This window comes from Amblyomma mixtum, chromosome 5 (genome assembly GCF_055824585.1).
Source record: "Amblyomma mixtum isolate Tamu chromosome 5, ASM5582458v1, whole genome shotgun sequence".
Lineage (NCBI taxonomy): Eukaryota > Metazoa > Arthropoda > Arachnida > Ixodida > Ixodidae > Amblyomma > Amblyomma mixtum.
Window position 1 is genome coordinate 37,488,940 of NC_143016.1, and position 13,470 is coordinate 37,502,409.

The 13,470-nt window shown below is 43.5% G+C and overlaps 1 protein-coding gene across 1 annotated transcript in view; it reads right to left on the bottom strand.

Annotated features, from left to right (window-relative positions):
- Positions 1–4,272: 4,272 nt before the first annotated feature.
- LOC149341810 (RNA helicase MOV-10-like) overlaps positions 4,273–13,470 on the bottom strand; it is a 47,224-nt gene continuing 38,026 nt past the window's right edge. The window contains exons 14-17 of the mRNA XM_089544016.1: positions 9,076–9,252; positions 8,910–8,998; positions 7,929–8,035; positions 4,273–6,866 (exon numbers count right to left, since the gene is read on the bottom strand). Coding sequence (XP_089400142.1) covers positions 6,766–6,866; positions 7,929–8,035; positions 8,910–8,998; positions 9,076–9,252 — 474 coding nt within the window. The 3' untranslated portion in view covers positions 4,273–6,765. The remainder of the gene's footprint in view (positions 6,867–7,928; positions 8,036–8,909; positions 8,999–9,075; positions 9,253–13,470) is intronic.

The window sequence follows — 13,470 nt, forward strand, 5'->3', positions numbered from 1 at the left end:
GTTTCTGATGACGGTGGGGTTGCTCTCGCACTCAAATGAGACCACTTGAACGCCGTGGTAATGCACCACTTTCTGGCGGCGCCGCGATAGATCTGTTGAAGCGTGGCGCAACTGGCGACACTGCTGGGAACACGCGTAGACCACGCCGACCACGCTGCAGCGCGGACTTCGGTGCTCGCGACGCATGTGACCACAACAGAACGCTTGCTTGATAGAGGTTTCTAACCGAACTCAAACACGTTTAGAGAGATGCATATACAGACAGCACTCGCGTTCGCAGAAAACTTGGATGGTTGTTAATGTAACGCGACCCAGAATAAAACAAAAGTTAAGGGCGCACACAACTTTTTGAAGCCCTAGATATCCGTCACAAGACGATGTGCTCACTAAGGTAGTGGTCTGGGCATGTTGGTGATTCATGATGGAAATGTGCAACGCAAGGAAAGACAAGAACACAAGGAAGACACATATGGGACACACAAGCGCCCGTGTGTCCCATGTCTCTTCCTTGTGTCCTTGTCTCTCTTTGCACTTTTAGCTTCTTGTTGCCCTCTTATACCCCTGCCACACGCACACAAGAAATGGCAGTAAATGCTTAAGGCCTTAAGTTTGTTAATGCCTTTATTTTCGGAGTTGGTGCTACATATCCACATTTAACGCCACTATCGAAAGTGACGATAACGCTTGCAAGGTAGTCAAAAGTTTTATCTGAATATAAACATTGCTAATGAGCACAATATATCGGGAATGTTGTTCAAATGTAATGTAAAAATGATTTTCCAGAAAATATGGCTGTTCCTGCTTTACAAATCGAAAAAGTAGCCATAAACGCATGTCAGCACACAAGTCGAGAGTACCTGTCAATAAGGCTGGTTAAAATGGCGCTCTTTGCTTCAAAAATGCGATATAGATGCCTTATGTTAAGAATTAACCATTTTCTACTGGTTAGGAAGTTGTTACTATCAAAGCTGCACGCTTTTCTGCGTGTGGAATGGGAACAAGAGTACGCATTGCACAGGCGAATGAGTTGTGGCGAACTCAGTAGGTCGCAAATGGCAGTAAGGCTAATGCCATTAAATTTATGCGCGTGACACCGCACGAATGCCAGTAAAACTTAAGGCAGTAATCACTTAAATGGCACTAAATCTGTCCATGTGGCACGGGTATTAGTCTACAATCAACAGTTCCTCCGGAATGATTTTTTAAAGAGTGAATTTAAAGAGTGAATCCACCGTTGTACTTCTACGTACTACTGCCACACTTTATGGGGGTTTAATGTCAGGCTAGGAGGAACACTGTAGTGAAGGGCTCCGGAGATTTTGACCACCTAGCTGGGGTTCTAACACACACTGGCATTGCACAGTACATGTGCCTCTAGAATTTCACTCCATCGAAATTGTTCAGGTGCGAGGATGATGTTGATTATGCTATTTCCAAAGCCCGACTGGTAGACTGCACCACAGGTGGCAGCGACGTGAGCGCTATGATGGCCGAAGCGGGCATTTAGAATAATTATCTCCCGAGCACACCAAGCTAATAATTTCGATAACCGCACTCCCTTTTCGTGCCAAGAACACTTCTGGCTGTGCGGCACTACCTCGTCTCAGAGGACAAACGATTTTGCATTTTGCCTACACCAAAACAGGGTCGTTGATGCCCCGGGCTCAAACCTGCGAAAGTGCTTACTCTGCAAAAAAAATATATTGAAAAAAAAAAGAAGAGAGACATGAAACAACATACTCGCTGCACTTGACCATTAATTTTGCCTAGTCTTGTGTTGAGTTTCATTCCATTTTTTTTTCTGATGCGTCCAGGAGCTGACTATAGTTTGTTGCAAATGGCAACTTTATTTCCTCAGAGAATTCAAACATGGCTAAAGTATAGATGCATTTTAAAAAAAAAGCACCAACGCCAGCCACCAACAAGCTTTAATTATACAGGAGCTATAGCATGCATTCGGTCCCATTTGGGGTGTCTTTTCAAATCTGTAATACCAAAGCAATGATAATGATACATAAAAGTTTTGTACCTTCCAGCATTTCATTGTTTCTGGACCAAGCATTATGTTAATGTAAAAACAACTGTGGTGAAGAAAATGTTGTTAGTTATTAAAAACTTGCTGAACTGTACTAATTTCTGAACATTTCAAAACAACTAGACTGCACTCACATATTCAGACACATTAAATCGAATTCAGTATTCAAAACCAGTCCATCACCTAGGTTGGTTTGGTTTATTGGGGTTTAACGTCCCGAAGCAACTCAGGCTATGAGGGACGCCGTAGTGGAGGGCTCCGTAAATTTCGACCACCTGGGGTTCTTTAACGTGCACCGACATCGCACAGCACACGGGCCATCACCTACAGTTGTAGCAAAGTGGTTCATTATTAGACTGTAGTGGAGAAAGATGCATGAAAGAAAGGTGAAGACACAAGAGCGCATTTACTGTAATCCACGCCATCACTTTTCTTTCATCCCTGTCTGTTCACACAGGGATGAAAGGAAGCGAAGGCCTCCGGATAATTTCTACCACCTGGAGTTCTTTAATGTGCTCTGACATAACACAGTACACTGGCCTCTAGCATTTCGCCTCCATCAAAATGCGACCGTCGCGGCCTGGATCGAACCTGTATCTTTTGGGTCAGCAGCCGAGTGCTATAACCACTAGGCCACCGCGGCTGACTGTTTCTCTGGGAAGGCTCCCTTCCGCAGTTAGCAAGTTGATACCACAGCAAGATTTTTTTCTTGGGGGGAGGGGAATTATGTGACACTGTGAGGATTCAATACCCCTTTACACCAGAAAGTGAAAAATATTTGTTATGATAGTAGGTACTATATGTGGTGTGCAGTGTGTTACAAGGTCAATATGATCCGACAAAAAAAAAAAAAAAATCAAAACTTCAGACATCCCCTGGTACATTACAATTTGCTTTAACTTTCCTTGGTAGATTAACTATAAGATCACTTTCTTTTCATACACTAATTGACCCCTTCAGTTTGTCAATTTTAACAAATAATTTTAGTAGCAAGTGATTTTGCTTTTCTTAATATATATTAATGACATCGCGTCGAACATAACATCAACAATACGATTATTTGCAGATGACTGTGTAATTTACCGAGTAATATCTAGCCCTCGCGACATCGTTGCTCTCCAGACTGATCTTGATGAGCTAACTAATTGGTGCGGCAGGTGGCAAATGGTAATTAACGCCGATAAAACTAAACACATCAAGTTTACTTCCGTTGCCAACATGAGCCCTAATGCCTACTCAGTTAATAATACTACCATTGAAACTGCAGCGTCGGTAAAATACCTCGGTGTAAATTTTAACTCTAATTTATCCTGGAGCACTCATATTGAACAAATCACTAACAAAGCCTTAAAAAAACTTGGTCTTCTTAAACGCCGACTGCACCAAGCCAACCAGGACACAAAACTACACGCATTCAACATGCTGATCAGGCCTGCGATAGAATACGCGTCAGTGATCTGGAACCCTCATCACGTCTATCTCATCAACATGTTGGAATCTATTCAAAACAAAGCTGCTCGTTTCATCCTTTCCCGTTACTCTCGGTATCAAAGTGTAACAGCACTGAAACTATCGCTCCATCTCTCGCCTCTGGTCATGCGCAGAAAATTCAGCCGTTTATCCTTTTTCCATACTATCTACCACAGCAACACACCATTTTCAAGCTCTCATCTTCTCCCGGCACCGCACACATCGGCTCGTGTAGATCACATGCAGAAGATTAAACCTATTTTCGCTCGGACAGAACGATACAAATACTCACCATTGGTCTTGTCTATCGAAGAGTGGAATTCGCTTCCTTCTAGCATTGCGACTATCGGTGAAACATCCTCATTTCAAACAGCTCTTTGGTCCTATTTAGAAAATTCTAACATATGTTGATGTGCGTTCTTTTTTTTTTGTTTTTTCTTGGTTGCTCTAGTGTGTGTGTGTGCTGGCCGTAACGTTCCGCAAAATGTTAGATGCTGTGTTTAGCAACTTTCGAAGCCGGGATTTTTCTTGTTTTTTTTGCGCAGTTTGCTACATGTGAATTTTTTTCAAATACCTCATATTAGCCTTTTTTTTGTTTTTTTTGTTCCTCTTATTAACTTGTACCTGCCTTCTTAACTAGTTTACTTGTGTTTTCAGCCGTTTGTATTCTGTGTTTTATATCTGTTGTTTTCTTTCATGAATCCCCCCCTATGTAATGCCCGCATTGGGCCTTTAGGGTATTGAAATAAATAAATAAAATAAATAAATAAAAAGCAGCACAACAAATGCTTTTATAAACCCCACACTTCCTTAACTGAAACAAAAAAACGCATTTGGCAGCAAGTAACAAAGAGCACATAAAATGCTTATATGAAAAACACTGCACCCAACATCGCCAAAATGTGACAGCATTTATGGGCTCATCAAGGACTTATACAGCACAAAAAGACTAGAATAATGGTGATAATCCTGGAACTGGACTGCGGCCACCATGAAGGAATCCCCTGCCTAATAGTAATTTGCTATGTGTGCAAGCAACTGGTGTGTTCCAACATTCACCACATTGTGCGGGAGCACCTCACATTAAATGCACTTTGCAATGCACATAGGCCTGAGTAAGCTACTTACCAAGAGCGGCTCCATCAAAAAGAGTGCAAGCACCAGTTGTTGTGCTTAATTTAACTTTACCATTCAGAGTTCCGCCTAATGAGCAGTAATGGCTTAATGCCCATATACATGGAACTGGCCATTCTTTACTTTGCATTCACAGACCGCTGGGAGGTCTCATACACCACTTCTTGTGCAGCAGTTAAGCGATGCGCCACTTCCCTGCAACGTCATGTGCTGCCATCGGTGGGGCTTGTGAGAACCTGCTCTTCCCAAGCAACCTCTCACAACTCATCATTAATTGAACTGCCACCTGCCAAAGTGGGCAATTTGCTCACAATCCAGTGGGAAGGTTGTGATGACATCACAAAGTCACATGACATAGCTGGCCCACCTGCCACCCAGCTCTTCAAAGTCGGAGGAGGGCCAATTAAATTATTGATTGATCGCCAGAGGTTGCTCGGGAAGAACGATCTCGGTTGCACAAGCCGCGCCGGTGGCAGCACCTGGCATCGCAGTGGCATATTTCTTAACGACTGCAACACTGTGCCAGGAATGATATGAGGACTCCCAGGGATCTATGAAAGTCGAGAATGACTAATTCCGCATATATGGGCATCAACCCTTTAACAATATCTTGCCCCACCCTTAAAGGGACACTGAGGAGAAATTGAAGTTGGCTTGCATCGAGAGAATACCAGCTCCTGATTACAAAAACGCCACTCATACCGACAACAACTCTCTTGTAACATAGAAAAGAGCAAGAACCAAAATACAGGTATCGCCGCCACAGGCCAAACTTGCAAGTACAAGCGTGGTGACGTCATAGGACAAAACAGTGTTGCTAGAACCAATGGTTCTAGCAACGCTAGGACCCGTGGAGTGACGAATCACTGAGGCGTAGCCAATGCATGCGCAAATCTCCTTGACGTCGCCAGATAGCGCCACGTGCCCGGCAGCTACGCACGCGCCTGCAGCATCGGGATGAATCAGCGCCCTTTCATCGGCGGTAGGCGGGCTCCCGGTATTCCGCTAACGGGAACAAGGTACATGGTATGCTAAAGGTGTCTACTTGCGAGAACTTCGTTGACGACTTCAACAACGGGATCCATCGTAACGCTGGCACAACGCCGGTGCAAACGTAAGCGAAGCGACTGTAGCGACGGCCGCAATAGCCGATAGATGCCTTCAACGTGCGGCCGGCGGTAGCTTTCTTTTCGGCTGCTGCTAGGCCGCTCTGCTGGCCGCCAGAAATCACGGAGTCTGCGGTACGTCATGTACACGTCATGTTTCACGTCACTTAGTCCTGTGTCGTCGTAGGAGAATCCCAAGTTTGAATCAGAGCGGCGCGAAAAACTTTTTCAACTTCGAATCCAAATTTCTTAGAAATAAATGCATCTTTCGCTGCCGGCCAAGTGGCAACAAAGCAATGAAATGCCGAACTATCTGATTTTAATATAAAAAAAAAAAATTGATAGTGCTCTCCTCACTGTCCCTTTAAGGCAGAGTTTAAGTGCAGCCCCCAGTTTCTTTACTTCTGATCACTGGGCTCCAGTCATATACGGACACTTCCTGCTACAAAGCCCGTTCCAAAATGCTCTTCACCATTCTCACCATTGTGTTTGCTTATGTGCAATATTGCTTCTGATCAGTGATCACTTTTGGGACACAAGAAAATGTGCAGTGCGACCAGCACAGCAAATTCGTCTGGAGTGATCTTGAAGATCGCCTCTGATTCTGAAGGCACAATGAACTGCACTGTACACTTCTGGCCACTTCTGACACAAACAAGTATTTCTGACCATAATTTCAAGGTGCCACTTATGCCTGTCCTTCTCAAGCCCACTCCACAGAACCTTTCTCTCCCTCTTACAGAGCACAGCCTCTTAAGTACCCAGGATTAACCCATAAATGCTGCTCTACCTAACAAAAATGTTGTGCAATATAAATGTAAATTACGTAGAAATTAGATTACAGGTAAATTACAGGTGGCATGTGGCAACTGTGGCATGGCAACTGCTGAACTACCAGCACAATTTTCCACCTTGTATAAAATAACTTGTAAAATGTGGCAGCAAGGGGATGACGCAGCAGTGCCATGGAGATATCTTCCAGCAGGAGAAGTCCTAAAGTATCAGCCAGTGAAAATTCGGTCACAGCTCCTCCCTCCACTGCGGCTCCTCTTGCAATGTCTTCTGGGTTATTGGGATCTGCCCTTTGAAGACAAGTTCATCCTCAAGAGAAAGGACCTCTCCTGAGAAAAGAACAAACTTATTTAGCACTGCAACAGCATAAACAGCATAAACAACATAAAAAGTTAGCCAGTGTAGGAGCCAGCATGTTTTTGCAGTGAAGGCCCCCCCACACAAGACGCTGCTGCTTGTGAGAGATGTAACACAGTAACGGTGGAGCTACAGAGCTACCACGTTGCACCATGAAGATAATCGGGAAGGCCCTTACCACTTTTGAGCAGTTCTGTTTCAATGCTCCCGATGCATTTATGAAAATGTGGAAAAAACAAAAAATCATAACGCCGTTCTCATCTCAAAGGCAAGCAACCATTGTCCAGTCTTTTACCAAACAAATATACCATGATGTAATCGGTTCTTGTTAGTTTTTCAGGATTATTTGATAATTTAAACATTTTTTCAATTTCCTGAAGTTCAAATTAACAAGTTTTTACAGTTATTAGAACAATAAAAGCCCTCCGGGTCTTTCCTGTCAATATATGGTCTAAAATTTGTCACCTTTTCTTTTTTCGGCGCAACCCAGTTATAACAATTATTGGTTATAGCAATGGTATTTCCATGGCACTTTAGTGCTGTTATAAGTGGGTTTGACTGTAGTTGAATACTGTAAAAAGTAAAAGAGCGCAGGTAAAGTATTTTGTTTTGCTCATAGGTGCTGTTGAAGTTTCATTCTGGCCTTATAGCACATAAGTGCACAGATAGACAGTTTGCTGCTGACTGTGTAGCATTGCCGTAAGCCCGCTACCGAGACATTTGGTAATGTTGACCCAGGAAGGTTGCAAGGTTGGCCACGTATTACAGCAAGATGTTTAACAGGCTTTGATCTTTGATAAGTGAGCACAGACTTGCGTGCGTTTACAACCTTCAGAAGGTATTTTTAAAACTAGCAGGCTTTTTGACAAACAACAGAGGTGCCAGGAAGAACTTAAAAAGGTCAACCCATACTGCTGCTATATAATTTGTAGGTGATGTTTTGCTTTACAGCAGTCATACACAGTCGATGCGCAGTTGACAGTCTTGTCTTGTTTGCTGTTTTGTAACGAAAAAACATGCAGTCTGCAACTCACCAATTCCAGCTTTTGCAAAACGATTCGCAAGGTCTCCCATATGTTCTTCACCATCACTGTAAGGCACACCACAAAGTGCGCCTTTCTTGCGGCAAAGTTCAAGCAGCCTAAAAGAAAAAAGTAAGCAGCCAATTTTCTATATATTTACGAGAAACTTCAACATAAAAATGCAACACTGAATTTGGACAGAGCACTGATTTTGCAAAGGAAATTTTTTCCTTGAAGTCATATTTGCATAACCAATATGCCTCGTATCATTACCTCCTGGTTTCATTAGCATGCATCAAATGCCACTTTTATCAAATGCTAGTGCAGGATTTATAGCTTCACCTTGTATTGTGTCTTGGTTAATAGTTACAATTAGACCTAGATATAGCGATTGAAAAAAGCCCTCAATATTTCTTACATGCAGCTTTTTGTTACATCCAGTTTTCATTTGAAAACTAGAGAGGACTGAGCAGAATCGAAACCAAAATTAAAAATAAAAGAAGATGGAGTGGCCCAGCAGATGTTGACAGTAAACCTCCCTTACTCAAACTCGTCATGGAGGGACAAAGAACGCGAGTGTGGCATCAGCGTCGTCACCACCACCGCCACGGATCACACGACGCCACTACTTTCATTACTGCCGTTCTCAGTTCGCACTCCAGTGGCCTTCCTTTCTTCAAAAATAGCATGGGTATCGCGAGGTCAGCGTGGTGAAATGTCTTGAAATCAAAACTATCAAAACGGTGAACTGACACCACCACTACATAGCGCTTCCTCTTACTGAAAGCCCAATGGTGAAAGAAATGAATAATAATGAGACCAGAACTGTGAATTTCGATTAAAAATTGCTTGGATCTGCACATAATACACAGTGGAAATCTGACATGCTAAAATCAGGAGTAAAAGAAAAAAAAAGGAAACTTCATATTATATGCAGGTTTTTACGGTAGCTTCATAGGTGGCACTAGATATACTTTATGATCAAATACAAACCTTTGCCAGCAGACGTCGCTTTTCAGTGTGAATGGGTTCCCGACAATGATCAGAAGTGCTTTTGCCCTGGTGACAGCAACATTGAACCTCTGAAATTTGATGGGTCAGTTACAAAGTGACATATTTTGCAATTTTAATACAAATTAAAACAAAACACTGAACGAACCTTCCGGTTCTTGAGGAAGCCTAGCCTGTGTCTGAAATCATTTTGCAGAAGGTTGCTGTCACTTCGAACTGTCGAGATGATCATTACAAGTCTTTCTTGGCCTTGAAATTCCTCAGTAGAACCCACAGATACACCTTCAATGCCTCGTTTCTCCAACATGGCCCTGATCTTTAAGACCTGCATACAGTAGAACATGGAACATAACAATGAGAAAAGTTTTAAGGCCAAGACTCTTCGCTTTGCAATGACTAAGTCATGGTCTTTTCAGTTTTCTTTCAAATGATAATGACTATTTATTAAGGGTGCACAAATACTCAAACTCTGAATAGTGTGCAAGTAGTATTTGCATTTCGATTTGTTTTGAAATTCGAAGTACCGTATTTTCCGGTGTACAAGACTCATTTTTTCCCCTTGAATTTTTTATCAGGCCACTTTACACAACAGTGCAACTTAAATACAGCCAAAAGTGACACACCATTGCATATTGTTTTTTGCCATGCCTAGTAACTATGTTTGAAAATGCAATCAATATGTAGAAGAGAAAAAAAATGAAGTTGATTTTAAAATGCCATCTCATGAATACAATCACAACCTCACCACGGCCGGACTGAATGTGCCAGCCGCTGCTCCCAGTCCAGCCGTGTTCCGGGAAGTTTTGATTTCAGCATCATGTCGGTGTCACTTTCGTTTGGCTTTATGAGCACTGTGCAATGTTCTTGCTCAACACGATCCTGCCTGCCTGCGTAGCTGAAGAAGCTATGATTAAAAATTCAAGATGCGTGTCATTGAATATACACATCTCTGTTGCACTGTCCTTTCAAGCCCATCATCAATTCGAGCGCATCTTTGCCAGTGTTTTTCATTCACAATTGGGACAATCACTCAGTGGCCCTGGGTAATGTGATGAAGAAGACGAAACTGGCCGTGGTGGGAAAGAGCCCTCACGCTATGCCAGTGGCCATTGAATCATCTCTTGTCCGTCGTTTATTGCGCCTCATTCTTCGGCTGCTCGTGACGTAACAGTATGAAGCCTTAGAAAACAAGCTTTCAAGCAGTACTCTGCTTGTAATTTATGCAAGATGACAGCGAATTACGTGGTCCACAAAGAGTGACAGACATCAAACTAACTAAAATAATGTACAGATGGTCATACTGCTTGTTGCTGATACAGGCCGTCAATAGAAGACGAATTTTCGTTTTTGGGGGTTTGATGCCTCAGAGCTACTCAGGCTAACAGAAAAACCGTAGTGCATGCAGGGCTCCAGAGGGCTCCAGACCAGAAAATACGGTATTTGATACGGCAAAAATTCTGGAATCATGAAATTTCCTGTTTATCTGAACTCTCAATGAAACACCACGGCATTTTCAAATGACGTTCAATAGTCACATCGTCCTCGGGTGGTGTGTTTCGCAGTAGCTGCCACAGATAGACTGTGCTACATCCTACCGCTCTCGCTTTCCTACACTCTCACCATAACCTTGTCCTCTCGCCCTCTCCTCCTTCCATGGCAACCCTCCTTCTAAGGTAACTACCTTCTGGTTGGTTCCCATGGCAACCAGGTACCAGGTGCACCTTCTGACGCCCTCGCCACACCCTCCTCCTTCCACGGTAATCATTCTCTGGTTTGGGATTTCTCCACACTCACCACACTGCTGTAATTACCCCTTGGTTATGCCCTCCTCCATCATCATCATCATCAGCCTGACTACACCCACTGCAGGGCAAAGGCCTCTCCCATGTCTCTCCAATTAACCCTATCCTTTGTCAGTTGCCGCCACTGTATCCCCGCAAACTTCTTAATCTCATCCGCCCACCTAACTTTCTGCCGTCCCCTGCTACGTTTGCTTTCTCTTGGAATCCACTCCGTTACCCTTAAGGACCAGCGGTTATCTTGCCTTCGCATTACATGCCCTGCCCAAGCCCATTTCTTCTTCTTGATTTCAACTAAGATGTCATTAACCCGTGTTTGTTCCCTCACCCACTCCGCCCTCTTCCGATCTCTTAACGTTACACCTATCATTTTCCTTTCCATAGCTCGCTGCGTTGTTCTTAACTTAAGCTGAACCCTCTTTGTTAGCCTCCACGTTTCTGCCCCATAGGTGAATACCGGTAGGATACAGATGTTGTATACTTTTCTCTTCAGGGATATTGGTAAGCTACCATTCATGATCTGAGAGAACCTGCCATATGCGCTCCACCCCATTCTTATTCTAGTTATTTCCCTCTCTTGATCCGGATCTGCAGTCACTACCTGCCCTAAGTAGACATATTCTCTTACTACTTCCAGCACCTCGCTACCAATTGCGAACTGCTGTTCCCTTGCTAGGCTGTTGAACATTACTTTGGCTTTCTGCATGTTAATTCTTAGCCCCACCGTTCTGCTCTGCCTGTCTAACTGGTTGATCATGCTTTGCAGTTCTTGTCCTGAGTGGCTTAGCAAGGCAATGTCATCAGCGAATCGCAAATTACTCAGGTATTCTCCATTAACTCTTATCCCTAACTGTTCCCATTCCAATCCCCGGAATACCTCCTGTAAGCAGGCAGTGAAGAGCATTGGCGAGATCGTGTCTCCCTGCCTGACACCTTTCCGTATTGGAATTTTATTGCTGACTTTATGGAGAACTATAGTAGCTGTGCAATCGTTATAAATATCTTCCAATATTTTCACATAACACTCTTCCACACCCTGATTCCGCAATGCCTGCATGACAGCTGAGGTTTCCACTGAGTCAAATGCTTTCTCGTAATCAATGAAGGCTATATATAGGGGTCGGTTATATTCTGCGCATTTCTCTATCACCTGATTGATAGTGTGAATGTGGTCTATTGTCGAGTATCCTTTACGAAAGTCTGCCTGATCATTTGGTTGACTAAAGTCCAAGGTTGTCCCGACTCTATTAGCGATTACCTTAGCGGTTGTCCGGACAGGCCGCCATTGGAAACTGAACCTGGCAACGTTTAACGCAAGAACCTTATCAAGTGAGGCTAGCTTAGCAGTGCTATTGGAGGAATTAGCCAGTATTAAATGGGATGTCATAGGGTTTAGTGAGGTTAGGAGGACAGATGAGGCGTATACAGTACTAAAGGGTGGGCATGTACTGTGCTATCGTGGATTAGCAGATAGGCGAGAACTAGGTGTGGGATTCCTCATTAATCAGGATATTGCTGGTAACATCGAGGAGTTTTACAGTATTAACGAGAGAGTGGCAGCTATCGTAATTAGGCTTAATAAGAGGTACAGGCTGAAGGTGGTGCAGGCCTACGCACCTACATCAAGCCATGATGACCAAATAGTTGAAAGCTTCTATGAGGATGTGGAATCGGCAATGACCAAAGTAAAATCACAGTACACTGTACTGATGGGCGACTTTAATGCAAAGGTAGGTAAAAAACAGGCTGGAGACAAGGCGGTAGGTGACTATGGCATAGGTTCTAGGAACAGTAGGGGAGAGTTATTAGTAGAGTTCGCAGATAGAAATAATTTACGGATTATGAATACCTTCTTCCGCAAACGAGCAAACAGGAAGTGGACGTGGAAGAGCCCCAATGGTGAGACTAAAAATGAAATATACTTCATACTGTGTGCACAACCTGGCATCATAGAGGATGTGGAGGTCCTCGGTAACGTCCGTTGCAGCGACCACAGAATGGTAAGGTCTCGTGTTAGCTTAGATTTGAAGAGGGAACGGAGGAAACTGGTGAAGCGAAAGGCTATTAACGAGTTAGCATTAAGAGGGAAGGTAGAGGAATTCAGAATGTCGCTGCAAAACAGATTTTCCGCTTTAACTGAAGAAGACGACCGTAATGTTGAAACAATGAATGATAATCTTACAGCTATCGTTACAGAGTGCGCCGCAGAAGTAGGTGGTAGGATGGTTCGACAGGATACCAGCAAGCTATCTCAGGAGACTAAAGATCTGATTAAGAAATGCCAAAGCATGAAGGCTTCCAACTCCACAGACAGGATAGAACTAGCAGAGCTATCGAAGTTAATAAATAAGCGCAAGGTAGCCGACATAAGAAAGTTTAACATGGAGAAAATCGAGCATGCTCTAAGGAACGGAGGTAGCCTAAAATCAGTGAGGAGAAAACTGGGCATAGGTAAAAACCAGATGTATGCGCTAAAAGACAAACAGGGCAATGTCATCAGCAATATGGATAAGATAGTTGAATTAGCCGAAGAATTTTACACAAATCTATACAGTAGCGAATGTAATCATCAAGTTACTGAGGGAGGCAGTCGAGCACAGCAATGGGACATCCTGCCAGTAACGAAGGAGGAAGTAAAGAAAGCCTTAGGAGCAATGCAAAGAGGGAAAGCAGCTGGTGAGGACCAGGTAACAGCAGATTTGTTGAAGGACGGAGGAGAGATTGTGCTACAAAAACTAGCCACC